Raw genomic sequence first — 24,336 nt, 5'->3', positions numbered from 1 at the left:
CAAACTCAAAGTCGAAATTAAATATTAAATTGATTCATCAAAATAGGAAAGAAAATAACTGCTTATACAGTGAAAAGATAATAAAACAAAGAGAATTCAAACTGACGTTACTTTCTCTATATTGTCTACCCTTCCATGCTCAGCTTCTCTCTATCCGCCTTCTTCTCCACCATTAACACAAAGCTCCAAAAATTTCTGCAACAAAGCCCTCTCTCTCTCTGCATTCAAGGTTGGTTGATTTACTCATACAAATATGATTCAAAATTTTATATGCAGTTCACGTATGTTGATTCTTTGTAGCCATTTATAATATATATATATATATGTTTCTATCACTACCTTGATTTCTTCTTTCATCTCAGAAATATTGGTTCAAACATTTTATTCAAAGTGATTTTTTTTCTAATTAATCTTGTAAGGGATGTTTTTGTTTTAGTTATTGCGAAGTTATATTTATTGCCGTTATAGTTAGTATATATTTGTTTTTGTTATTAAATTGCTCATATGTATTTTCCCATTGTTGGAAGAACTTATATATATATATATATATATATATATATATATTACACACGCACTGGACATATTGTATGATATGGTTTGTTTTGTGATTTGTGATGTTATGTTTTGTAGATCATATGTTCCCTTCGCTCAGTCCCATGGAGGCTAGACAAAGATCATCTGTGTCAATGTGAGTTTCTCTGATTTTTTTTCTACCATTATTTCCATTAAAATCTACCAACTGGTTATATTATATGCCAAAATTCTCATAATAGCAGTAAAAGTTTTTTAGTTTTAGACCATTTATTGTTTTTTTTTTTTTTTTTTTCTTGTTTTGTCTGATCTTTGTTTCACCTACTAATACACACATTCTTGAATCAGTGAAGAGATGAACAAAAGAAGATTACCAAGAAGTAAAGTTAAAGATATTGAGAAGCCCTTCCACATCCCCATTCAAGACAAGAGTGTGAAATGCAAGTTTCATCCACTCAAACTTGTCCTGCTCATCATTATATTCGCTACTTTTGTGACATTTCTACAAACTCCATGGATTTGTCACCACGACCATATAGCGCACTCTGTTTCTAGGTAACTTTGCTTCCTCTTTTGCTATGTGTTACTACTCATATTCATATCACTTCACTTCCCAATATATATATATATATTATATATATATTAGTTGTTCCTCTCTTAGGTTTGTGCACCAGACATGTATTATAAAATGGAATGCTGTAGATAAAATGTCTCAATGGGATGCAGTGATAATTGTTGGTTTGTGAGGTCTCACATCAATTCGTCTCATTTACCTACCTCTCTGGTCTTCTGATATCATTTAACAAACTGTATCTTCTATTGTATTACTTTCACACGCTTACGAATCATTCGATGTTCATTTGCTTTTCTAGATTTTTTTTTTTTTTTTTTTTTTTGAATCTTACAATGTCTTGAATGGAGCTCTGGAGCAATGGGGGAGTCATTTATTGACTAAGGAACTCGTTTTCAGAATTATAGAATATATTTTCTGTTTTATTCATTTTAGCAACACATACGAGGCAAATGTGATCAAACAAAAAATGTTTCATGAAAAAAAAGATTAGCCCCTATTTAATGCATAGCTATTTAATGCAGGCCACATTTTGTGAACAGGTTGATATGGGGAGCAACTGATCTGCGATATATACCACATTTGGACATTGATTGGGATGAAATCTCCAAAGTCATTGATAAAATAGAGAACAAGAATAAAATTCATGGAATTGGTCTTCTGAACTTCAATAAGATCGAAAACAATCACTGGAAACAAGTTCTCCCTATTGCCAATCACACTGTTCTGCACCTGGACTACGCCGAACAAAATGTGACATGGGATTCCTTGTACCCGGAATGGATTGATGAAGAACAAGAAGAAGATGTCCCCATTTGCCCATCTCTGCCAAAGCTTGATGGGGCAAGAAAACGGCTTGATCTCATTGCTGTGAAACTTCCTTGTCGAAATGAGGGGAACTGGTCTAGAGACGTTGCTCGGTTGCACTTGCAGCTTGCAGCTGCTGAGTTAGCAGCCTCTGCCAAAGGCTCTCACCCTGTGCATTTGCTATTCGTTACCAAGTGCTTCCCAATACCGAACCTCTTTACTTGCAAGGAGCTTGTTAAACGTGAAGGCAACGCATGGTTATACGAACCAAACTTGAATGTGTTGAGAGAAAAACTCCAGCTCCCAGTTGGATCATGTGAACTTGCTCTTCCACTAAAAGCTGAAGGTCAGCTCTAAACCAGTTTTCTTTCAGTTGCTTATACTCCATGTCACCCCTCTCTCTCTCTTTCTCTATCTATCTATCAATCTATAATTCAGTATTAAACTCAGCAATATGGTTGTTCTTCATTTTGTTATCATGATCCTCTTAGATATTTCATTTTTTTTACTCAAATTGTGTAAAGGTTTGTTTTGCTCACGGAATTTTGTTGATTAACACTTGAAAATAGAACCAACTTACTCTGGAAATGTTCACCGAGAGGCATATGCAACGATCCTGCATTCCGCTCATGTATATGTTTGTGGAGCCATAGCTGCAGCCCAAAGCATCCGCATGGCAGGATCTACCCGAGACCTAGTGATACTTGTTGATTCGACGATCAGCACATATCACAGGAGTGGACTAGAGGCAGCAGGGTGGAAAATTCGGACAATCCAGAGGATAAGGAATCCAAAAGCTGAGAAAGATGCATACAATGAATGGAATTACAGCAAATTTCGATTATGGCAGCTGACAGATTATGACAAGATCATTTTCATTGATGCTGACATGCTTATACTTAGAAACATAGATTTCTTATTTGGGATGCCAGAAATTTCAGCCACGGGAAACAATGGCACACTCTTCAACTCTGGTGTAATGGTAATTGAGCCATCAAATTGTACATTCCAGCTTTTGATGGATCATATCAATGAGATTGAGTCTTACAATGGCGGAGACCAGGGGTACTTGAATGAAATCTTTACATGGTGGCATCGGATACCAAAACACATAAATTTCTTGAAACATTTTTGGATCGGTGATGAGGAGGCAGTAAAACGAAAGAAAACTTGGCTTTTTGGGGCTGAGCCACCAGTTCTTTATGTGCTCCACTATCTAGGAGTGAAGCCATGGCTGTGCTTCCGGGACTATGATTGCAATTGGAATATGGACATTTTTCAAGAGTTTGCAAGCGACGTTGCTCACAAGAAGTGGTGGAAAGTGCATGATGCAATGCCAGAGCCATTGCACCAGTTTTGCATGTTGCAATCAAAGCAGAAGGCACAATTGGAATGGGACCGGAGGGAAGCTGAAAAGGCAAACTACACGGATGGGCATTGGAGAATTAAAGTCCAGGACAGGCGTTTGAAGAAGTGCATTGACAATCTGTGCAACTGGAAGAGCATGTTACGCCACTGGGGTGAGACAAATTGGACAGACGATGAAGCTTTTACCCCGACACCACCTGCCATTACGATGTCATCCCTTTCTGGATTGTGAGTAGCAACTTCTATTTTTATTTCACCATGTTCAGATTTTTAAGTAAATGGTACAGACTTACAGAAATTGGTTCACATTTACTCTTTCTATTATGCATAAAGGTGTTTTAGACACAATTAGGAATTTGAGTACGGTGGATTTTATTACCTCTGATTATTCTGAGGCTGATTCATAAACAGATTTGATTGGAATTTCCAATCATCTCACAAGAGAAAAATCACTTGCTTTTTTCCATATTATGTATATTTTGTCTGTTTTGTTTGGGTTACATTACCAGTTACAAAGGAAATCTGCTAAATAGAATCTGTTTAGGTACAGAAAATTTATCTATGAAGTGATAAATTATTCTAGAAATGTAGTGTCCTGATAAGTACCCTTAATATTCAAATGAATCCTACATATATAATTGCTGGTTTGCTAGATTGTTTATACAGTCATAATGTATTTATAAATATATAACCAGTAGACAGAACTATCTTATGCACTTTATGGATCCTTATCTACCTGTACCGATCATTAACTTACAGTATTTCTTACTCTTACAAATGTTTTGGCCAAATGTTATACTTAGAAAAGAAAACTTGACAAGAACATAAAGATAAATGAATAAATAAAAGAGAGAAAAAGAAAACTATATATATTATGATTAGCTAACCTTCTTGGCATGCTGATGGTCCACATACTGCTGTGTTGGGTGGTTTGTGTGAGCAGATACAAGAACATATAACTTAAAAGAGAATCTACTTTGTAAGTAGTGTCAAATTCTCATAAACGCAAAGTATTATGCTTTATGGACCAACAGGTCTGTGTGATATGCGGTTATACCCTATTGTGATGAAACATAAACCTTCTTATTGATGTTTAATTATTAATTTTTTTTAAGAAAATAAAAAATTATATACACAAAATTATGATGTATATGGAATAAAAATATGTGATTGTTTACACATACACAACAGACAGTGGTCCACTGTTAAAGCATTATTATCAGTTAGGGGACAGAATGGAAAGTTTTAGCAGTAAAGAAATGAAATGAAATGATTAACTGGATAAAAATGTGCACTTGTAAAATGTGTCTAAGATCAGGGTTACCTGAAAGAGATGGAAAACAAGTTAGGGCGCCCGCCCTCTGATTTCTCTCATTCTTCTAGTAATCAAGCAAACTAAATATTGTAGCACATGAAAGTACAGAAGCCGTAGTTTTCAATTGGAAGGTAGTATTAATCCGAATTGTGATGAATCTCAATAACCAAGAATTCACAGTGATTACTACATTAGAATGAAATTGATTTCGGTTTATTCTTATTAGATCCTTGCAAAAAGGAACAATTTGAGCAGAAGATCCATATCCAAAGGGCACGTAGAACATGATTATAAAAAGTTATAAATTGTCATCCAGCCCCATTCATGCTCAAACTCCAGTATATTTGTGAAGTTTATGATGAAACAGAGCCAGAAACTAGAATCTAGCTAAATCTACTTGCCAGGAAATTTATTGTATTGTCATCTTCGAACCCAAAATACTTGGACTTTTAACTATCTCCCAAAACCGACTAAATGGGACAAGAAAATGACCTGCACTAATATTCTATTGCGTATTGGCCATCAGCAATTTGTACAAAACGATGGCAAATTCTTGGTGGTTGTGATTTTCCCCTTAAACCTCATAGGTGTCAAGAAACGGAAATTTCCAAAACCATTTGCCAAAAACTAGTCATAATATTCAGGAACTCTAAGAATGGCAATCACAAAAGTCAGCATATTGCCAACTTATATCACATGTCTATACAACCCACACAAAACAGCAATATCCTTGATTAGGACCTAGTTGAGGATTTTATAAATAATTCCTCTTCAATCAATCCAAATTAGCACAAAATTATTAATTGTATGACATCAGTTCCCATATCTTTGGAAGCAGTTCAGCACAAAATGATTCATCACATAGCAATTTTTTAGAAAACGTTTTCACCCTGACACTAACTGCAATATCCACAGCATTTCCCTCTACCCATAGTTCTTTATGTACACGACACAAGTTCAAAAAAACAGATTACCCATTTTAGCTTGTTCCTTATGCAAACAAGCTACATCAACCCATGTTTCAATCACAGGTTAGTTGCACCATTAGACACTTGATTAGTTAATTTATAACAAATTTGCATCTGATTTGCTTTTCTTCTAATCTTTATATCTTTACTCTTATTCTATTAGAAACTTTCCTCTCTCCCTTGGACAATTAGATTGTCATTTACCTACTAATATATTGAAACTAGAGATTAGCTAGTACAACCCACTTGCAGATCGGCGATTTTCTATAGCAAGGAACCACATAACTGCCAACTTTTGATGTGATTATTATGTGTCAACAAGAGTATCATAATGTAATGTGCAAAATAGGTGGTTCAAGACCAAGTGGCTGTCTAAATTAACAAAACTTGTGCACGTAAGGAAATGCTTGTAGATAGTATAGTAGGTGATGTGTTCATTATTGCTTAGAGGTATATGTATATGATTATTTTGATGGGAGAATTTGGAAGTTATATGTGGTGGATATTGGAACACTTTTAAGCCAAGTATTTAGAAAACAATCAGGAAAAAAAAAAAAAAAAAAACAGTGTGTGAACATTGCGGGGCTTAAAAGAGGATTATGGCAAACAGTTGAAATGGATGTTCAATGTGCATTTGCCACTGATAGTGGAAATTCCACTTGTGGGGGGATTTTATAGTGGGTTGTTGGGTAGGTCTCACTTTTTGGAGAGGAAGTATATAAAGAGCCCAAACTGGCTTGCTATTTTCTTTAGTTCTTTTTCACAAGTGATGGTCGGTAGTTGACTAGTCGGTTAAGAAATAATTAATATACTTTTAGATTGATCGTAGTCAAAATGTGAATATTGAGAGAGATGTGTGGAAAGGAAAGAAAAGTTGAAATTTTAAACATATGCATGGTAAAAGTCTCATTGATTGGACATAAAATGAGAGTAGAACTGAATCCGTGAGAAAGGGTGATGTGGTTCACATTATGGATAATGCTAAGAGAAGGAGAAGACTAAAAATCAACACGAATTGGAACAGTAAAGAAAGATGAAATATCATGTGGTTAACTACGTTGTAGGTTTATAGACTTTTGACGAAACAAGATTCATGTAACCAACTTCAAATAAATTGAAAAGACTTTCTAAAGTAGAATCAATGATTGATACTGAATCACTGATGGTATAGTTGAGTGTAATTCTAGCAGAAAGTTTTTGAGGAAGTTCTTAATTTTGCTTTTCAGAGTGACATAGAGACAATATGGTAGAATTCATGAAGGAACCTTTCTTTGTGTTGGTAACACTGAATTGGAAATTTTTTTTTTTTTAAAAAAAAAAAAAAAACTTTTAGAAAAACGCTGAATTGAATTTAAAAAGAAAACAGCAGCTAGGTACCAATCCTGCATGGCCTTTGGACCTGGACTGTTGTTAGAGGTGCTCCACATCGGATCCGGATGGGAAGGAAAACAGGTATACATGGGTTGGATGTTAGCTCTCCTCAATAACTTAAACTTTTGAGTTAAACCGCGAAGCATCCGACCCCTTGCACCAAGGTTCACTCCTGAACTCAATTCTTAGTTCACATGTGAACTTACAAGGCTCACATTCAATGTAAAACCAAATGTTTTGACATTTTCTGCAGCATGTGATAGAAGAGACATGGGTATCGTATTTTTGGACCCTACCTGCACAGCCTCATGTGACTCTGGGAATTATGTACATTCTTGACAAAAAAAAATTGGCTTGGAAAGCCAAAACTACCCTCCATTACTTTACTAGATCACTTGTTTCTTAGCGTAAAGGGACAAACTTCATTATTAGTTCACTCTGGTGACCACCCCTAGCTCCCTTTTATGCAATTGTTGACTAATGACGAATGAGATGGTCTTTAATGACATCCTTAGCATTTCATGAAAACCATAGGGTATTTCTGTAATTCAAGTGACAAACTTATTTACTGAAATTGATTGTGAGTGACAAAGAGCTGAAAGTGATATGTGCAATTTCGGTGTTTGGCTTGCGATGTTGCCATCGTGTCTTTAAGTCGTGAGACGTCATTCTCTCATTAATGGCAGGAGAACACTCCATGTGACAAGTATCGTGAAGGCAATAATCGTGAGTATGACCGGACACGCAATCCTATCAAATGAAAACTCCATTGACAGAAGTGCAAGGTTCAGACTGCTGAGTCGATGGAAAATTTTCTAAGTCGCATTAAACTGCCGTCAAGGCAACCGAAATAGTTGTGGTCATAGTGCTTCCTTTATCGAAAGTGTAGACAAATATGTTTGCTAAGGTTTAGATCACCACATTTGTTGCAAGGATAGTATTACGAACGGGTGGTCATATTATGTCTCTTATCGGTGGTCATGAGCTTCCTATGACTAGTGCTTTTGAATGTGAAACTGAGACAACAGTCTTGAATATATAGTTACAAAAATAAAAGTATTGTGTCTATAAAGAAACAAATGTAGTATCTAAAGGGGTTAGCCCAAGTGATATCTCCGCTTTCTTCCAAGTGTTATCAGACAAATATAAACACGAGCTATTGATAAAAATTTTGAAACTTCTTACTCCAATATTATTTGAGATTGATAATTGGTAAGTACTAATTTACAAAGGGACCTCAAACTTCCTATTGATATACTAATTTCTAGAAATTCTGAAAAAGTAAAGCATAATATAATAATCATTATAATCGGATTAATCAAGAAGATGTTGGAATCCATTGATCACCTTGAATGAAATTCTGCGCTGAGTATGAGTAAACATGCTCCGCCGGAATTTTGCTACTCCAAGTTACTCTTTTTGATAAATCAGCTCCGGGACCAGAATTCTCGAATTCCCCATAGTAAAGTGTATTCAAGGCGAATTCGCCATCCCAAGGCAGCCACCCTTCTGGTGTAATAAGAGCCTCCAAGTTACAATGTATGAACACTGTCCTCGAGTACTCCTTCCACGGCCGCCCCAAATAAGTCAGGTGTACTTTAGGATTGCTACGGTATAGTGCCATGTATTCTTCAGTGCCATTGAGCATACAATTTTGGAAAACAAAGCCTGTTGATTGAGCAGGGTCAGTTCTGCCATGTGCTGTCACAGCATTTTTCTCACCCTTTTCTGGATTGACTTGCCGGGGGCGAACCAAGATGAGGCAGTCTTGGAAGATGGAAGCTGAATTTCCAAAGATGAAGTCTACATTGCCATGGATGCGGCAGGATTTGTAGAATTGGCGAAGGGAGTGGGCATATAAAGTGTCTTGATTGCCGATGAATTCACAGTTTTCAATAATAGATAGGTCACTATCTGATAGGAAGGCTACTGCTTGATGAGCATCAGGCCCCGCGGTGTTCTGGATAGTGAGACCACTGGCCATGAATCCATCACCAAATACACCTGCAACATGATTGAAATATTACAAACATCCCAACTTGCATAAATTTCATCAACAGGTCTTTTCTATGCCTTCTTCGGTAGACAGTCTACATCTTTGTTTCGCATTGCTACACAGTGTCAAACAAAAGGTAGGAAGTCCAAAAATAACTGTGCCTTTCGCTATGGTCATTGATTAAATATGAAACCACTAAAACTATGCATCATATAATTTCAATGAAAAATATATATATATATATATATATATATATATATATATATATATATATATATTTTATTGTTCATCACTATTGTCACTGATTTTTTATTTTTTATTTCTTTCAAATTTTAACTAAACATGCCGACACTAAATACAATATAATATAGAAAAAAGAATAATTATTTGGATTAAAGTGAGACTGATGTCATTAATATTTTTAAAATGTCTTTTATTCACATAAAATTTTATGTCATTACCCTGTAAAAGAATAACAATTTAATAGGATTAGGGGCAAAAGTTTTAAAAGTCCACTTACCAACCGTAGCTGATTTGTAGGTTGAGATCCCAGGCTGGCCCACATTCAATGACCCCGTAATGACCGTTTTACCCATGCCATCTCCCAAAAATACTACATTCTTTTTCTCTAGTGGGACCCGAACCGTTTCCTCATACACCCCTTCCTTGATCCAAATGACAAACCTCCGCACCCCCTGATTGTTCGGGGCAGCGTCCACCGCAGCCTGCACGCTCTGGTAGTTACACTTCTCACTACCACCGCCCTTGCACACCGTCACGTCGGCCTTCAGACCCGACGGAATCCCACCCTTGTACCCCAATCCGGCTCCATCACACGGGCCACTCACTCCCTCCCAGAACCCGGCCCGCTCCGTCATAGGCGGAACCCACTTCCCGGTGTCATTGCCAAATCTATCGTACGACAGCATCATACTCAAAGCGTTACTGCTCAACCCAATCAAGGAATTTAAGAACGCCATTGTTTGGTTGACCTGTTGACTATCGTTCGCGTACTTCAATGAGGACCAACAATCATACTGGTACAATAGTCCCGCGCTCATCCAGGCGCGGGCGTCCTTGATCCTGCCAAGTGGCAGAGCGTCAGCGGTCTGTGTGGTACGGTACTCGGAGTTACGGAGGAACTCCACACAGTTCTTGGCTGCGTTCGAGCGGTTGAAATTGCCTGCGGAGGAGTCCAGGATATCCTGGACCATGGACTGGGCGGTTTTGAGGTTTTGGTCGGAGACCCACATGGCTGATTCGATAATTTGGGTCGGGTTTGGGTTTGGAGGGACGTGATTGGAATTGGCCAATGAGGATTCACACGTGTCTGGGAATCGTGTGGCCTTGCATGCGAGGTGAATCTCAGGTGGGACTGAGACCATCACGGAACGCTTGGGAGAGGGTGGATTTGATATGGGTCTGGTGAAGCGCGGTGAGGATGGACGACGGTGGTGGTAGGGGGCTGCATAGGAGAGAGAGAAAAAGATGAGGAGAGAGAGTAGAGCGAGAAAGAAGACTGAAGCCATTGAAATGAGGAGGAATTTCAATATTGGAAGGAAAATAGAGGGAGTTTTAATGGGTTCCTGTGTTGGCTTTATATGTATATATATATAGTGTGTGTAAATGTGTGGTTAATATGCAAAGATTTGGAAGATAGTGGAATGTCTGGATTGTGAGGAGGATTCGGAAAAGTTGTTTTTGGAGTTACGGGTTCGTGATTATCGTTAAACTCTCAAGAGTGGGAATAATTTTGTTAAATACCGTTAAATACCGTTTATTTATAGGAATAATGTATACTTATTAATGATAAATTTGTATAGAATATTAAATTTGACTCCCTAAATATTTTTCAGAATTCTATTAACACTAATTATTAATGATAATTTTGTATAAGAAAATTAAAGTTGACCTTTCAAAATTTTATAAAATTCTCATTTATAGTTACTTATTTATGGAAATTAGAGATCGTTTGTGACATATATTATTTATGACTCTTTAAAACCTTTTGGTCTTGTCTTTAAAAATTCAAATTTAATAATAGAAATGTTTAGTCCAAATAATAATAATAGAAGCGTTTATTATTTTGTTAGTCAATAATTTATATATAAGTATATAAATTATTTATTATGATTTAAAGAGAGAGACAAAAGAAGAAAAAAAAAAAAACAAAGAATATTGAACAATGACAATTTTATTAATGGACTGTTAATTAATTTTCTTTCTATTTATTAATGGACTCACAATTTCATTAATAAATTTTTTCTTAAAAATATACAATAAAATGCACTCGAACAAAAAATGATTATAATTATTTTATAAATTTATTAAATTTAACTTTATATCAGGCCCAATTAAAAATTTTGAGTCCGCCGTGGTATTTGCAAATTGAAATGCTTGTAAATTCAAATCTGGTGGCATTAAATGAGTGATAGAATTCTGAGGTCTGGCATAAGTATTTAATTATTTTATGGGAAAATTGATCTTCACTTTAATGTGATGGTGCCCAGGATGGAAAGTTGTGGGTCCTAATACCTAGAATGTTAATTTACTATCCTCATCACCAAACATATGGGTCAGGATTCTCCATTTATGGACCCCATCATGAAATTAAGTTTATTTTGTGGGACAATGTTTGGGCCCTCTTGATGAAGTTTATCCTTCAGCTGATATGGTTTAACGTCATTAGAATATGTGTATAAAAAATAAAATAAAATTTAAATTTAAAGATGGACATTACTTTTTTTATATAGTCTTCAATAAGTGTAAAATCTTTAATTTTACACGGAACACTATAATATAAAACTATATATATATATATATATATATATATTTTTATATATATGTATATATATATATTTATTTATTTACTTTTAAAAACCTAAAAGTTTTGGTCAAAAACTAATGTATAATTTGTTTATTAATTGTTTTGTTAACCGGCCTTTCTAATTTTTTTATCTTTATTTTCATAACTTACAACTTGATTGCTTATGGAATTTTATCAATTCATAGGACAGTATACCTAAGCAATCCAACCATAAATAAAATAAAAGAAATTAATAGAATTCATGCAAAACATGATAATGGCCAAAAAAAAAAATATTTCTTCTATGATTTCTACAGAATTTTGATATTTTTTTCTCTTTACTAAAACATCAATAATTATTTATGAAGCAAGTTTGGACAATGAATGATTATTTATTTGCTATTTTCTACCGAATTCTGAGTTTTTGTTTTTTGTCTATATTTAGTTAATTGAGATTTCTTCTATGATTACTTTGCTGTGAAGAGAGAAAGGAAGACAAAGGAGACTCCGGTCCGCCTGTATCTTATCGTGTTCAAGAAGAAAATAATAAAAAAAAAATGGAAAGAATAATGTTTAACCTGTAAAGAATAAGTAATGTCCATCTTTAATTTATTTTTTATTTTTTAGACACATGTTTCAATGACATTGGACCACATCAGATGGGGGACCCAAGCATTATCCTATTTTGTGTGTATGTTTTAATCAAAATGTTAGATCACAACTCCAAATATACACGCACGCAAAATGAAAAAAACACTCTTAATATTTAAATTTTTGGCAAATATCATCCCTAATGTTTATATAAGCGCATTAATTTTGAAAAAATGATCAAAGAAGGGCTCGAAGTCACTTTTTTTCATAACAAATTTAGTCATTTGCATTGCACTTAAGATATAAAATTATGAAAATACTTTTATCTTTTTCAATAATGTCCTTATATATAAGAAGAATTAAAAATTAAAAAAGGACACTTTAGTCATTTCACATTTAATTATTTTTTTATCCTTTTTTTATTTAGTTATAGAGAGGCACTTAGTATTTTCAACATTTAGGTACTTGTTTGCTCAAAAATTATATGTTAAAAATTTTTTAAAACGTATAAAGAGTTATGTACTCTATATGCATATCGTTGAAGTGCTTTTTACCACAACTAGTGCAACGGATGAAAATCTTTTACAGTGAGAGAAACTCGGTTAATTGGGTTGGGTAAATTTCATTGTTACTATAATTGTGTGAAATTATGTGAATTTTCACTTGTTTAAAATTTGTTACCTTTTATATTATTATAATAATGTGAGTTAGGTGATATCCATCCACGGAATGGGAACCACAAGGCTCGACTGAAGAGGACTTTGATCCTAGGGATGATGGAGAGTATACAATAATAAGGAACCCTTTTCACATTCACAACAAATAAAGCAAATTGTTTTTGACCGTACTGGAGACGGGAGGATTACTCTGAATTGAACTGCAAATCGTTTTTCGAAATGATTTATAGTGGGTTGACCCACTTTAAGACATCATACGGTAGCACTAAGTATGTCGAATAGTCTGACTAGTGACTGTTATTCACTTTGGATCATGATTTACATTCACTTTGGATCATGATTTACATTATTGATTTTGGTATGAATTACATTATTGATTTTGGTATGAATTGCATTATAACGAATTTAAACAAATATTAATATAAATTGATCGAACTCATAAAAAAAAAGTGTTATAAGCCGGCAAACCATGCTTTGGATAGCATTGTACATACTTTATACTAATTACATATATGATGGTATTTATATGAACCCTCCTCGGGATGCCTTTCTGTTTTTTTATTCGTTATTTCCACTTTGTTGCATTTCTAGCACCATCGGACATGTAGTTTCTAAACTGAATAAGATAAGAATCCAAACAATCTCTGCAAGCAATATGTTATCAGAATTTTGAAACTTCATACTCGAATAATATTTGGGGTCGTTGATAATTGGTAATTACAAATAGACCCAAAATTCTCTACCTTACACTAATTTTCTACAAATTCTGCAAAAGCAGAGCACATTATTAATCAAGAAGAAGATGTTGGAATCCATTCATCACCTTGAATGAAATTCTGCACTGAATATGAGTAAACATGCTCAGCCGGAACTCGGCTACTCCACGTTACTCTCTCTGACAAATCAGCTCCGGTCCCAGAATTCTCGAATTCACCGTAATAAAGGGTCTTCAATGCAAAATCACCACTCCAGGGCATCCATCCCGCTGGTGTTATAAGAGCCTCCAAGTTACAATGTATGAACACTGTCCTCGAATACTCCTTCCATGGCCTCCCCAAGAAATTCCGGTGTACTTTAGGCTTGCTACGATATAGAGCCATGTATTCTTCAGTGCCATTGAGCACACAATTTTGGAAAACAAATCCTGTTGATTGAGCAGGGTCAGTTCTGCCATGTGCTGTCACGGCATTACTCTCACCCTTTTCTGGTTTGACTTGCCGGGGACGAACTAAGATGAGGCAGTCTTGGAAGATGGAAGCTGAATTTCCAAAAATGAAGTCTACATTGCCTTGGATGAGGCAAGATTTGTAGAATTGGCGAAGGGAGTGGGCATATAGAGTGTCTTGATTGCCAATGAATTCACAGTTTTCAATAACTGATAGATCACTATCTGATCGGAAGGCTACTGCTTGGTGGACATTAGGGCCTGCCGTGTTCTGGAAAGTGAGACCACTGGCCATGAATCCATCACCAAGCACAGCTGCAGAATGACCGAAAATATTAGAAACATCTCAAATACAGAGAATTCATTAAGAGATCTCTTCAATTCCTTCTTTGGTGATTCTAACTTTTCTTTTTCATTTCCTTATTCCATACTATAAACAAACACTATATAAAATTTCATGGTAACAACAATAATTGAAGATTTATGTGACAAATTACGTGAATAAAATGTGACAGTTAAGCTGTTCTCAAGAACCAAGAATTTACTAACCATGTTGCTCATGTCTAATTCATGGTCCTCCCAAGTCCCAACACAAGGTAGGAGAATACTTGGTGCTAATTCAATTCCCTTTTCATATATTTGTATTTGAAGTGCCTTTGGAGGTAGGTGTAAGACTCATCAAACATAAGGTGTGTTAAATCACAATGATCTTCATGTTATAAAAGCAATCATATACATCTTAAATATTTAGTGCACCTTCAACAATGATTAAGCATGGATTCACAGAATTAAACACTGGGATTAAGTCAATGATAATGACGATGATGACACAATCTTCTATACACACATCAAATATAAAAAAATTAACTTAAGTGGTGTTTAGGACCACCAAATCCACCCATTAGTATTTATGTTAATTAATTTATTGTTTCATCAATTATTCTTTAGGGATTTAAATAATAGTATAAAAGAAGGCTTTTTAAAAAATTTAAAACTAAACATATACTCCAAGGTTACAGCAATTAACTAAGAATATAAAAGCATAAAATATAATTAGGGGCAAAAGGTCTAAGCGTCCGCTTACCAACTGTTGCTGTATTGTAGGTTGAAATCCCAGGCTGACCCGCGTTCAATGACCCTGTAATAACGGTTTTGCCCATTCCATCTCCCAAAAACACTACATTCCTCTTTTCCAGTGGGACCCGAACCGTTTCCTCATAAACTCCCTCCTTGATCCAAATGACAAACCTCCGCAACCCCTCGTTGTCAGGCGCTGCGTTCACCGCCTCTTGCACCGTCCCGTAGTCGCACTTCCCACCGCCACCACCCTTGCAAACCGTCACGTCCGCCTTCAAGCCAGACGGAAACCCACCCTTATACCCGAACCCATCACCCGGTCCACCCACACCTTCCCAGAACCCGTCCCGCTCCGTCATGGGCGGTTCCCACCTCGCGGTCTCATTCCCAAACCTATCATACGACACCATCATACTCAAAGCGTTACTGGTCAAACCGATCAACGAATCTAAGAACGCCATGGTTTCGTTGACCAGTTGACTATCGTTCGCATACTTCAATGCGGACCAACAATCATACTGGTACAATAGGCCCGCGCTCATCCAAGCCCGAGCATTCTTGATTCTGCCACGTGGCAGAGCGTCAGCCGTCTGTGAGGTACGGTACTCGGAGTCACGGAGCACCTCTAAACAGTTCTTCGCGGCGGAGGAGCGGTTGATATTGTGGGCGGACGAGTCCAGGATAGCCTGGACCATGGACTGGGCGGTATTGAGGTTTTGGGCGGAGACCCGCATAGCTGATTGGATGATTTGAATCGGGTTAGGGATTGGAGGGACGTGATTGGAATTGGCCAATGAAGCCTCACACGTTTGTGGGTATCGCGTGGCCTTGCATGCGAGGTGGATCTCAGGCGGGATTGAGCCCACCACAGAGGGCTTGGGAGAGGGTGGCTTTGATCTGGGTCTGGTGAAGCGCGGCGGGGATGTAGGGTGCTGGTGGTGGGTTGCGGAGGAGAGAGAGAAAAAGATGAGGAGAGAGAGTAGAGCGAGAATGAAGACGGAAGCCATTGAAATTGTGAGAAATTTCAAAGTGGAGGGTTTGGGGTGGAAGGACAATAGAGGGAGTTTCACAGACTTTTTATGCTGCATTGTATACATGTTTGTGTATATATATATATATGTGTGTGTAGACGATGATGATGATGGGGTTAATCGGAAAAGATTTGGAATGTAGTGATATGTCTGATTGCGAGAAGGATTGATTTGGGAATAGTAGTTTGGAGTCACGGGTGTGTGATTGCTGATCTGGTTGTTGTTATCAAATGTAACGGGCGTGGCCACTAACAAGAGTGAGAAGACGAGAGAAGGCACTATTTGGTATTGTGCAGAATCTGCAGATACATTTGGTGGGTTGGTTTTAAGTTTTTCTCCATTAAATGGTATTAGTATATTGAAGTAGCCAATAGGCATGTCACAATTGCTATAAAAATAAAAATTTAAATAAATAAGGGTATGGCATAAGCACTTTTATATTGTAAAATTCATCTTTACTAATATTGTAACGATGTTGCCGAGATGCTAAAGGTATGGGTCCCTAATACCCAGAATATTAACTTATCAATTAACCAACCATCAAACATAGAGAGGCTTAGGGTATCTTTTTGTATAATTCTTCTGCACTACAGTGACATTAGAGTGATAATTTGCTCTCCGGAGATGACAAAACACAACCCAAGGGGGTGCGGGCCCACAGCTGTTAGGGCTCACATGTCTTGTTCAGTTTTTGGTTTTTACTTTTTAGGTGCCATACTCTACTTGCGTCGCTTCAAAGCACTTACATTTTCTCTCTATACTCTATACATTGAGTAAAAGGAAAATAATAAATTTCAGGATCCGTTTGATAAAAATAAAAACCTTGAGCATCCGGATTTGTAACTAATATGATAATCAATGGTTGAGATAAATATTCAAAAAGAAAAAAAAAAATTACTCATTTTATTTAAATAATAACGGGAGTCTTTATTCAATTCTATAATTACCCAAAATCTTTATAATTACCGTCACACAATAATCTTTTTAGATTCATTCTACTCAAAATCATTTTTCTGATTAACTATCACTTGATTGCCAACCCAATCGCAATTCATACTTTATTTTTTATTTTTTAAATTTCAACAACTAAGACTTGTTCGAATATAAAAATTCATTTCCTTCCAATATAGTTTTATCCGGTTATCTTTAATCATTTCTACTTATTAGTGGAAGGTCGTATCCCTCCATTACCGACCTCCCAAGGAAAAGAAACCGTATCTTTAAAATCATGTCCTTTGGTGAGCACATTTCTCCCATCCTGATGCAATCCAGTAAGGCCATTACTTGTACTTTTGTCACTCTTATCTGATAGATATCTCACACCATAACTGCTGTCTTCATTGGTGATTTTTGCAATTCTAGCTCCACTCCCGTGTTTTGATTATTCATCAGCATGTAGTGGTACGTATGTCACATGTTACCTCCTGTCATTCAGCAAATAGACCTCATCGATCACTATACATTGTGACTTTTTCTTTTGTCCTTTTTAAGTTACAGTAAATGTACATTGAATAATATACACTCATTATTCACAATATGTCACTGGTGAGACCAAAGGAGAGATTAAACTCATACCATTGGATCAAAGTCTTTACTAGAGTCTTTCCCATTTTGTTGCACCAAGTTATTGTTGCTACGAATAATTTGTCCCAAATTAGGCGCAGCAAAGTTCAACACGATCCACTAATATGATTCGGCACAAGATAAGTAAGTTTGAGCTGACTTTAAATAAGTTTGGATCGTAAACAAGTCGACACATAAATACTAATGATGAACAAACCATGTTTCTTCAAATTCTTCTGGCCTCGACCCAGAAATCCTCATGCAATCAGGGGCGAAGCTATTAAAGAGCTAACTTGGGGCTATAACCCAGGTCCAAAAAAAATTTGATATTATTGTGCATTAGTTCACAACCCTGTTCATATACAATACTACTCTTTATCTTAGTCCGGTTCATATACAATCCTACTCTTCTTTTTAGCCCAATCCATTTTGCAATCCTATCTCACCCCTGCATGCAATCCTACAATTATCCTCGTCCATCTTGCTTTATGAAAAATTGAGTTGTCTTTCCAAATGCGTTACCGCACGCTACTAAAAATTAACTTCGCTTTCCAAACACCCAAATGTATATAATCTAGCTACAAACCCCATAAACACATTTTCTTGATATGTTAAATGCTGATAATTTAGCCCAATCTCACATGTTTTTCCATCCAACTTGTACAAAGTCTATACCTTCTATCCTTTTATGATAATGAAGTTTTCATAGTTCATAATTTTACTAAATAAATATAACTGATCATGCCTAACAAAATCAAACTATTCAAGGTTGGACACATATGCAAGAGCAACCAGTAAGTAATTAAAACCCAGAATGGTTTGTTGCTGGTTTGTGGGGAATTTGGGAAGAGATGAACTCTAGACTTCATGGATCTCTTTGTCAATCTCCTGCTGATTTTGCTAGGAAAATGCCATTTGAAGTTTTGGATGTCCACAATGTATAATTTTTTGATCTTTAGTTGTACCCTTTTGTGAACTGTACTACAACAAATAAGGGTTTCAGCGGCGGTCTAAACCGCCGCTGTAAGGGATCAAAAACGCCGGAAAAACCTTTATCGGCGGTTTTGTAAAACCGCCGGTATAGACACCGCCGCTAGGTTTCACCGGCGGTTTTTATGTACCCGCCGGGTTTGAAATAAGTACCGACGGATGCATACAACCGCCGATGATAGATTAAATAGCAGCGGTTATGGCCGCCGGTGAAAGATTAAGTAGCGGCACTTTGAAGCGCCGGTAATGTAGACTTTTTATTTTTAGGGGCGTTTGAAACTGCCGGTGTATTGTAAGTAAACTGTCATTTACCAGTATACTCCTGCACTTTGAAGCGCTGGTAATGTTTACTTTTTTACTTTTAGGGGTGTTTAAAACCGCCGATAATGTGTTAATTTTTTAAAAATATATATATATATATATTATTTTCTAGTTTAATTTACATATTAGTAAATATTTTATTTTGTTCCCTATTCAATGAAATCAAAGATAATTTACCAATCACAAAACATCCAACAACTTAAATTTGATATATTACATATAACAAAGTTGCATTAAAATTCAATAACATCCATAAAATATAAGTTTTGTTTCAAAATGTCAAGTGCTAATAAAAGGTTCAAAAGAAAACACCAAAATCTAATAAAGCTTCAAAAGGAAATCATTCAAAATAAAACATCAACATTTCATTGAGAATATGAGTGAGACTATGCGAAGGTCTTGACAATTAATGGTTCAACTTCACCTCTCGTCTTGCTTCAAATTGCCCTACATACATTTGCTTCAACACCATGGCAACATGAATCGTAAAAAGAGAGCTCACCACAACTCAGATATTTGCCGCCCACCTTGACCACCACCGCCTTTACCGAGATCAGCGTCCCCCACCACCAAACGCACCACTAATCACACCAGTACCACTGTTATCATGAAAACATGAGTATATATGTGGAAGATAGGTCTTTGAAAAATGGAGGCCTTTGTCTTCTGAATAATACCTAACCCCAAACACGTTTTGAAAAGGTAAGAAAAACCTAAGCCCAAAACTATATCGTTTATTTAATTAATTATTGAAAATCTAAACTTAAAGCTAATATATGACGTAATATTTTTGGTAGTTTAAACTAAAGAGCCAGAAGGGAGAAAATAATATATATATATATATATCACAGTTCATGACTGGCGGTGGGAAACAACGCTGGAGAAAGTAATTTCAACGGCACTAAATATTGACTTCTGGGAAAACCTAAAATTACCGCCATAACTACCTTAATATATTCCTGCGGTTTAATATCAACCGCCGGAAAACCAATATTTTATGACAGTTTGATAAAAATCGCCGTAAAAACAAAATATTTAACGGCGGTTTATTACAGACCGCCAGTAAAATTACTTAACAGTGGCACTTTCGGTATTGGGTAAGTAACAACGGTAGACACTTTAAAAGCGCCGGTAAAGGCAATATTTCTTATAGTACATATACATAAGCTTTCTCTTCTCATTTTCAATACATACCAATTATGCAAAAATAAAAATAAAAACCGAGGATATATACAAAAATTATTTTTACTTGAGGAGAGTGCAACCACTTTTCTCGTATCCTTCGTGCGTAGCAACAATTGGTAAAATTGTTCCATTTGCTATAACAACTTCCTTCGTTTCTACCACATTGATGGTTCAAATTTTTTCCGAAGTCCGCTAATACAATGACGAGCGTCTCGTACATTAAGTTAATTGAATTATTATTTTTTTTTTTTCACAAATCCAGCGATCGGCTTGAGACATGGTACTCACAATAAAAAAGAAAATTAATCCATGCAACTTTACCAGCAATATATTACACTTACAGAGTAACTCAAACATACACCAAATTTTGGAAAAGCAGACCCCATTACAACAATCATTGTAACCCAATAATTAAGATGATGGAATCCATTTATCACCTTGAATGAAATTCTGCACTGAATACATGTTAATACGGTCAGCCGGAATTTGGCTACTCCACGGTACTCTTTTGGACAAATCAGCTCCGGGACCGGAATTGCCGAATTCGCCATAGTAAAGTGTCTTCAATGCAAAATCACCACTCCAAGGCATCCACCCTTCTGGTGTAATAAGAGCCTCCAGCTTACAATTTATGAAAACTGTCCTCGAAAACTCCTTCCAAGGCCTCCCCAAGAAATTCTGGTGTACATTAGGCTTACTTTGACGTAGTGCATTGTACTCGTCCGTACCAGTGACCACGCAATTTTGAAAAACAAAGCCGGTTGATAGGGCAGGGTCAATTCTGCCATGTGCTGCGACTGCTGTCACGGCATTGGCATTGTTGTCACCGGTTCGGGAGCTGATTAAGATGAGGCAGTCTTGAAAGATTGCAGCTGAATTTCCCATTATGAAGTCCACATTGCCTTGGATTCGGCATGATTTGTAGAATTGGCGAAGGGAGTGAGAGTATATAGTGTCTTGGTTGCCAATGAATTCACAGTTCTCGATAACTGATAGATCGCTATCTGATCGGAAAGCTACTGCTTGTTGGGCAGCTGAGCCTGCCGTGTTCTTGATAGTTAGACCACGTGCCATGAATCCATCACCAAGCACTCCTGTGTCAGTACAATCAAATTTGTGCTGTGAGTATGGCCTTAAATGGAGCACAATAAATACATATAATTCATGGAACCATCTTTAAATAATTTAATTAAAAAAAAAAAAACTCTGTTCCATGATTGCACATTTTCAAAATTTTAATTTGTTCATATAAGAATCAATTTAAATAAAGAGACATCATCCTTAGGAGAGTTCAAATGCAGTGCATCTTTTAAAACACGGGTACCAAATCAATGACCAAAATTTTACTGAAGTTTTAACCATCCACCTACCTACTGTAGCTGTATTGTAGGTATTCATCCCAGGCTGGCCCACATTCAAGGACCCTGTAATGACAGTTTTGCCCATACCCTCCCCCCAAAACACTACATTCCTCTTTTCCATTGGGACCCGAACCGTCTCCTCAAACACTCCCTCCTTAATCCGGATCACAAACCTCCGCACCCCCTCGAGGTTGTTCGGTGCGGCGTTCACGGCCTCCTGCACTGTCCCGAAGTTACATCCGCTACCGCCTTTGCACACTGTCACGTCCGGCTTCAAACCAGACGGAAACCCACCTTTATACCCCAACCCAGGACCCGGTCCACCCACAACCTCCCAATCCCCGACCCGCTCCGTCCCGGGCGGTTTCCACTTCCCGATTTCATTCCCAAACCTATCATACGACACAATCATGCTCAGAGCGTTGGTTGTCAACTCGATCAACGACTCAAGGAACGCGACCGTTTGACTATCGCTCACGTTCTTCCATGCAGACCAACAATCATATGCGTACGTCACGACAGCGCTCATCCAAGCCCGAGCGTTCTTGATATCGCCACGTGGCAATACCTCAGCCGTCCGTGAGAGACGGTACTCGGTGAGACGGTGGATCTCCAGACAGTTCTTGGCTGCGATCAGGCGGATGGGATCGCCTGCATACGAGTCCACAATAGGCTGGAGCATTAACTCGGCGGCTTTGACTTTTTCGGATGCGACCCGCACCGCCAATTCGATGATTTGGATCGGAGTCGGGTTTGGAGGGACGTTGTTGGAGTTGACCAATGGGGCCTCGCATTTTTCTGGGTTTCGTGTGGCCTTGCATGCAAGGCTAATCGCTTGTTTGGCTGAGATATCAGAGGGTTGCGCTGGGGATGGGCGGCGTTGGTGGTGGGGGCGGCCGGGATGTCGGGGTTGGTACAAACGTTGGGGATGACGGGGTTGGTGGAGGCGTTGGGGATGACGGGGTTGGTGGAGGTGGGCTGCGGAGGAGAGAGATAAAAATATGAAGAGAGAGAACATGGAGAGAGAGGAAAGATAATTACCCATTGTCACGAAGAGGAATTGCAGTGTAGAGGGGGGCGCCCTTTGGGGGTGGAAACACAATGGAGCTCTTCCCATGCTGAATTATATATACGTGTATATCTATAGTATGTGTATTAGTGTGTATATCTGCAGACATTTAATTAGATATAGGTCAGATTCATCCATTATGGAGTGTTGTACTTTGGTCACGTGACTCACAACAAATATTCAATTGGTATTTGGAAGCAGCCAATAGAGATCTGCAACAAGTCCTTTTTAATGGAAATTTGTTTTGATGTGTCGGCATATTACATCGAGAGAGCCAGAGTTGCTAGTAGCACTCCGCAAATTTGCTTTTAGCGCTCCACCTCCTATTTTTAGCTTATGGCCGCGTGTCTCTCCTCTTTTTATTCTCTTCCGCAGAAGAGCCTGAAATGATTTGCAGCGATAAAATTTTTAAGTTATTTTACATATATATATATATATATATATAATAAGCTGATAATTCTCAGTAACTATTTTTTTCATTCCCTGGATCTGAGTAACTATTTATGACCTCATAAACTTTATAGTAATTAAACTTACCATTACAATTTCAGCAGTTTCAGCAGTTTAAACTTACCATACCAAAAGTATAATTTTTGGGTTTTTTCCATCTCAAAGAGGAGGGGAGGGAGGTTCAGACACTAATATGCATAAAATCATCAAATGAGATCTATGAAAAAAACAGAGCAGTTTTGCATGGAATTCAATGTTCCATTGGGCAGAGAAAATGTAATAACAATTTCTTTTTCTTTTTCTTTTCGTTTTTTTTTTTCTTGTTTTTTTTTTTCCTTCATGTGTAATAACAATTGGGTGCCTAAAATTAAAAGGATTAATAATGGATCTCTCTAGTGTGATCGTGCATTTTCAAATCGAGAACTCGAGACAATAACAACAATGCAACAAAATATATAGAGATTCAATAACAAAAAAGTATTTTCTATTTAATGGTGTGATGTCCTCAATGCAAACGCACAACAAAGTATAATAATGTAAATACAGAACAAGGTATTGGGAAAAAAAATTGTACTAGAAAGATCCGAATTAGTTAATTAATTATTTATTTATTTTGCTTCTTTCATGGACATCATGAAGAATAATTATTTTCCTAAGAGTTAGCAATAGGTGAACATCGACAATAAAATAAAATAAGATAAAATTATATATTATTGAAATGGAGAATCAATTCATACCGAATAAACTTACATAGCATGAACATATAAATAAAGGTATAGGAATGTGAATCCTGATCCCCTCCTCTTTAGGGGTTCTGTGCACTGATGCACCAACAAGAAAATTATAATTGATTCAATAAAAATTAAGGGAAAAATAAGGCAAACAAAATTAATATGAGATAAAGTTATTAAAAATAATTTTAAAAATTAAATATAAGAGTTAAGATAGCTTGTAGAAAAAATATATATATTTGACTAACTTCATTCATATGATCCGGAACGGACTTGGAAAATTGTGTAAGGGGGGCAATAAGGAATTTTCTTTATAATTTGGGAGGGGGTAGAATATTAAAATTTCATAGGTCTATAAATAAATAAAAAAAGAGGATCACTACTATATAATA

The 24,336-nt window shown here is 36.7% G+C and overlaps 4 protein-coding genes across 5 annotated transcripts; 1 reads left to right on the top strand and 3 right to left on the bottom strand.

Annotated features, from left to right (window-relative positions):
• LOC132282853 (UDP-glucuronate:xylan alpha-glucuronosyltransferase 1-like) lies at positions 1 to 3,966 on the top strand. 2 transcript variants are annotated; one of them, XM_059784665.1, is made up of 5 exons: positions 1 to 229; positions 631 to 688; positions 880 to 1,086; positions 1,645 to 2,255; positions 2,479 to 3,966. In XM_059784665.1, the coding sequence occupies exons 1-5, from the start codon at positions 136 to 138 to the stop codon at positions 3,507 to 3,509; spliced, it is 2,001 nt and encodes a 666-aa protein (XP_059640648.1). In that variant the 5' UTR covers positions 1 to 135; the 3' UTR covers positions 3,510 to 3,966. The 2 variants fall into 2 exon arrangements, with proteins under 2 accessions (XP_059640648.1, XP_059640647.1); XM_059784664.1 differs by having other exon boundaries at positions 1,627 to 2,255.
• Positions 3,967 to 8,090: 4,124 nt separating this feature from the next.
• On the bottom strand, positions 8,091 to 10,518 carry LOC132282854 (probable pectinesterase/pectinesterase inhibitor 51). The gene is made up of 2 exons (XM_059784666.1): positions 9,448 to 10,518; positions 8,091 to 8,935 (listed from the first exon to the last, which is right to left on the bottom strand). The coding sequence occupies exons 1-2, from the start codon at positions 10,454 to 10,456 to the stop codon at positions 8,250 to 8,252; spliced, it is 1,695 nt and encodes a 564-aa protein (XP_059640649.1). The 5' UTR covers positions 10,457 to 10,518; the 3' UTR covers positions 8,091 to 8,249.
• A 3,091-nt stretch (positions 10,519 to 13,609) lies between these two features.
• LOC132284850 (probable pectinesterase/pectinesterase inhibitor 51) lies at positions 13,610 to 16,661 on the bottom strand. Its single transcript, XM_059786985.1, has 2 exons — positions 15,251 to 16,661; positions 13,610 to 14,481 (listed from the first exon to the last, which is right to left on the bottom strand). The coding sequence occupies exons 1-2, from the start codon at positions 16,650 to 16,652 to the stop codon at positions 13,793 to 13,795; spliced, it is 2,091 nt and encodes a 696-aa protein (XP_059642968.1). The 5' UTR covers positions 16,653 to 16,661; the 3' UTR covers positions 13,610 to 13,792.
• A 4,012-nt stretch (positions 16,662 to 20,673) lies between these two features.
• Positions 20,674 to 22,811, bottom strand: LOC132281964 (probable pectinesterase/pectinesterase inhibitor 51). Its single transcript, XM_059783611.1, has 2 exons — positions 21,704 to 22,811; positions 20,674 to 21,427 (listed from the first exon to the last, which is right to left on the bottom strand). The coding sequence occupies exons 1-2, from the start codon at positions 22,809 to 22,811 to the stop codon at positions 20,745 to 20,747; spliced, it is 1,791 nt and encodes a 596-aa protein (XP_059639594.1). The 3' UTR covers positions 20,674 to 20,744.
• Positions 22,812 to 24,336: the final 1,525 nt, after the last annotated feature.

The sequence above is a fragment of the Cornus florida genome, unplaced genomic scaffold, assembly GCF_030987335.1.
Source record: "Cornus florida cultivar Cherokee Brave unplaced genomic scaffold, ASM3098733v1 CherokeeBrave_3.0.0_Hap2_Chr11, whole genome shotgun sequence".
Classification (NCBI taxonomy): Eukaryota; Viridiplantae; Streptophyta; class Magnoliopsida; order Cornales; family Cornaceae; genus Cornus; species Cornus florida.
This window is presented reverse-complemented; position numbering and strand designations above follow the sequence as displayed.

Excerpts from the sequence above, each read along its gene's own strand:
- LOC132282853 (XM_059784664.1), top strand. The coding sequence starts at position 136 with ATGCTCAGCTTCTCTCTATCCGCCTTCTTCTCCACCATTAACACAAAG. Across the intron at positions 230-630 it reads TCTCTCTCTCTGCATTCAAG|ATCATATGTTCCCTTCGCTC; the intron begins GTTGGTTGATTT and ends TATGTTTTGTAG. Across the intron at positions 1,087-1,626 it reads ATAGCGCACTCTGTTTCTAG|GCCACATTTTGTGAACAGGT; the intron begins GTAACTTTGCTT and ends TATTTAATGCAG.
- LOC132282854 (XM_059784666.1), bottom strand. The coding sequence starts at position 10,456 with ATGGCTTCAGTCTTCTTTCTCGCTCTACTCTCTCTCCTCATCTTTTTC. Across the intron at positions 8,936-9,447 it reads CTACAAATCAGCTACGGTTG|GTGTATTTGGTGATGGATTC; the intron begins GTAAGTGGACTT and ends ATCATGTTGCAG.
- LOC132284850 (XM_059786985.1), bottom strand. The coding sequence starts at position 16,652 with ATGCCTATTGGCTACTTCAATATACTAATACCATTTAATGGAGAAAAA. Across the intron at positions 14,482-15,250 it reads CTACAATACAGCAACAGTTG|CTGTGCTTGGTGATGGATTC; the intron begins GTAAGCGGACGC and ends GTCATTCTGCAG.
- LOC132281964 (XM_059783611.1), bottom strand. The coding sequence starts at position 22,811 with ATGGGAAGAGCTCCATTGTGTTTCCACCCCCAAAGGGCGCCCCCCTCT. Across the intron at positions 21,428-21,703 it reads CTACAATACAGCTACAGTAG|GAGTGCTTGGTGATGGATTC; the intron begins GTAGGTGGATGG and ends GTACTGACACAG.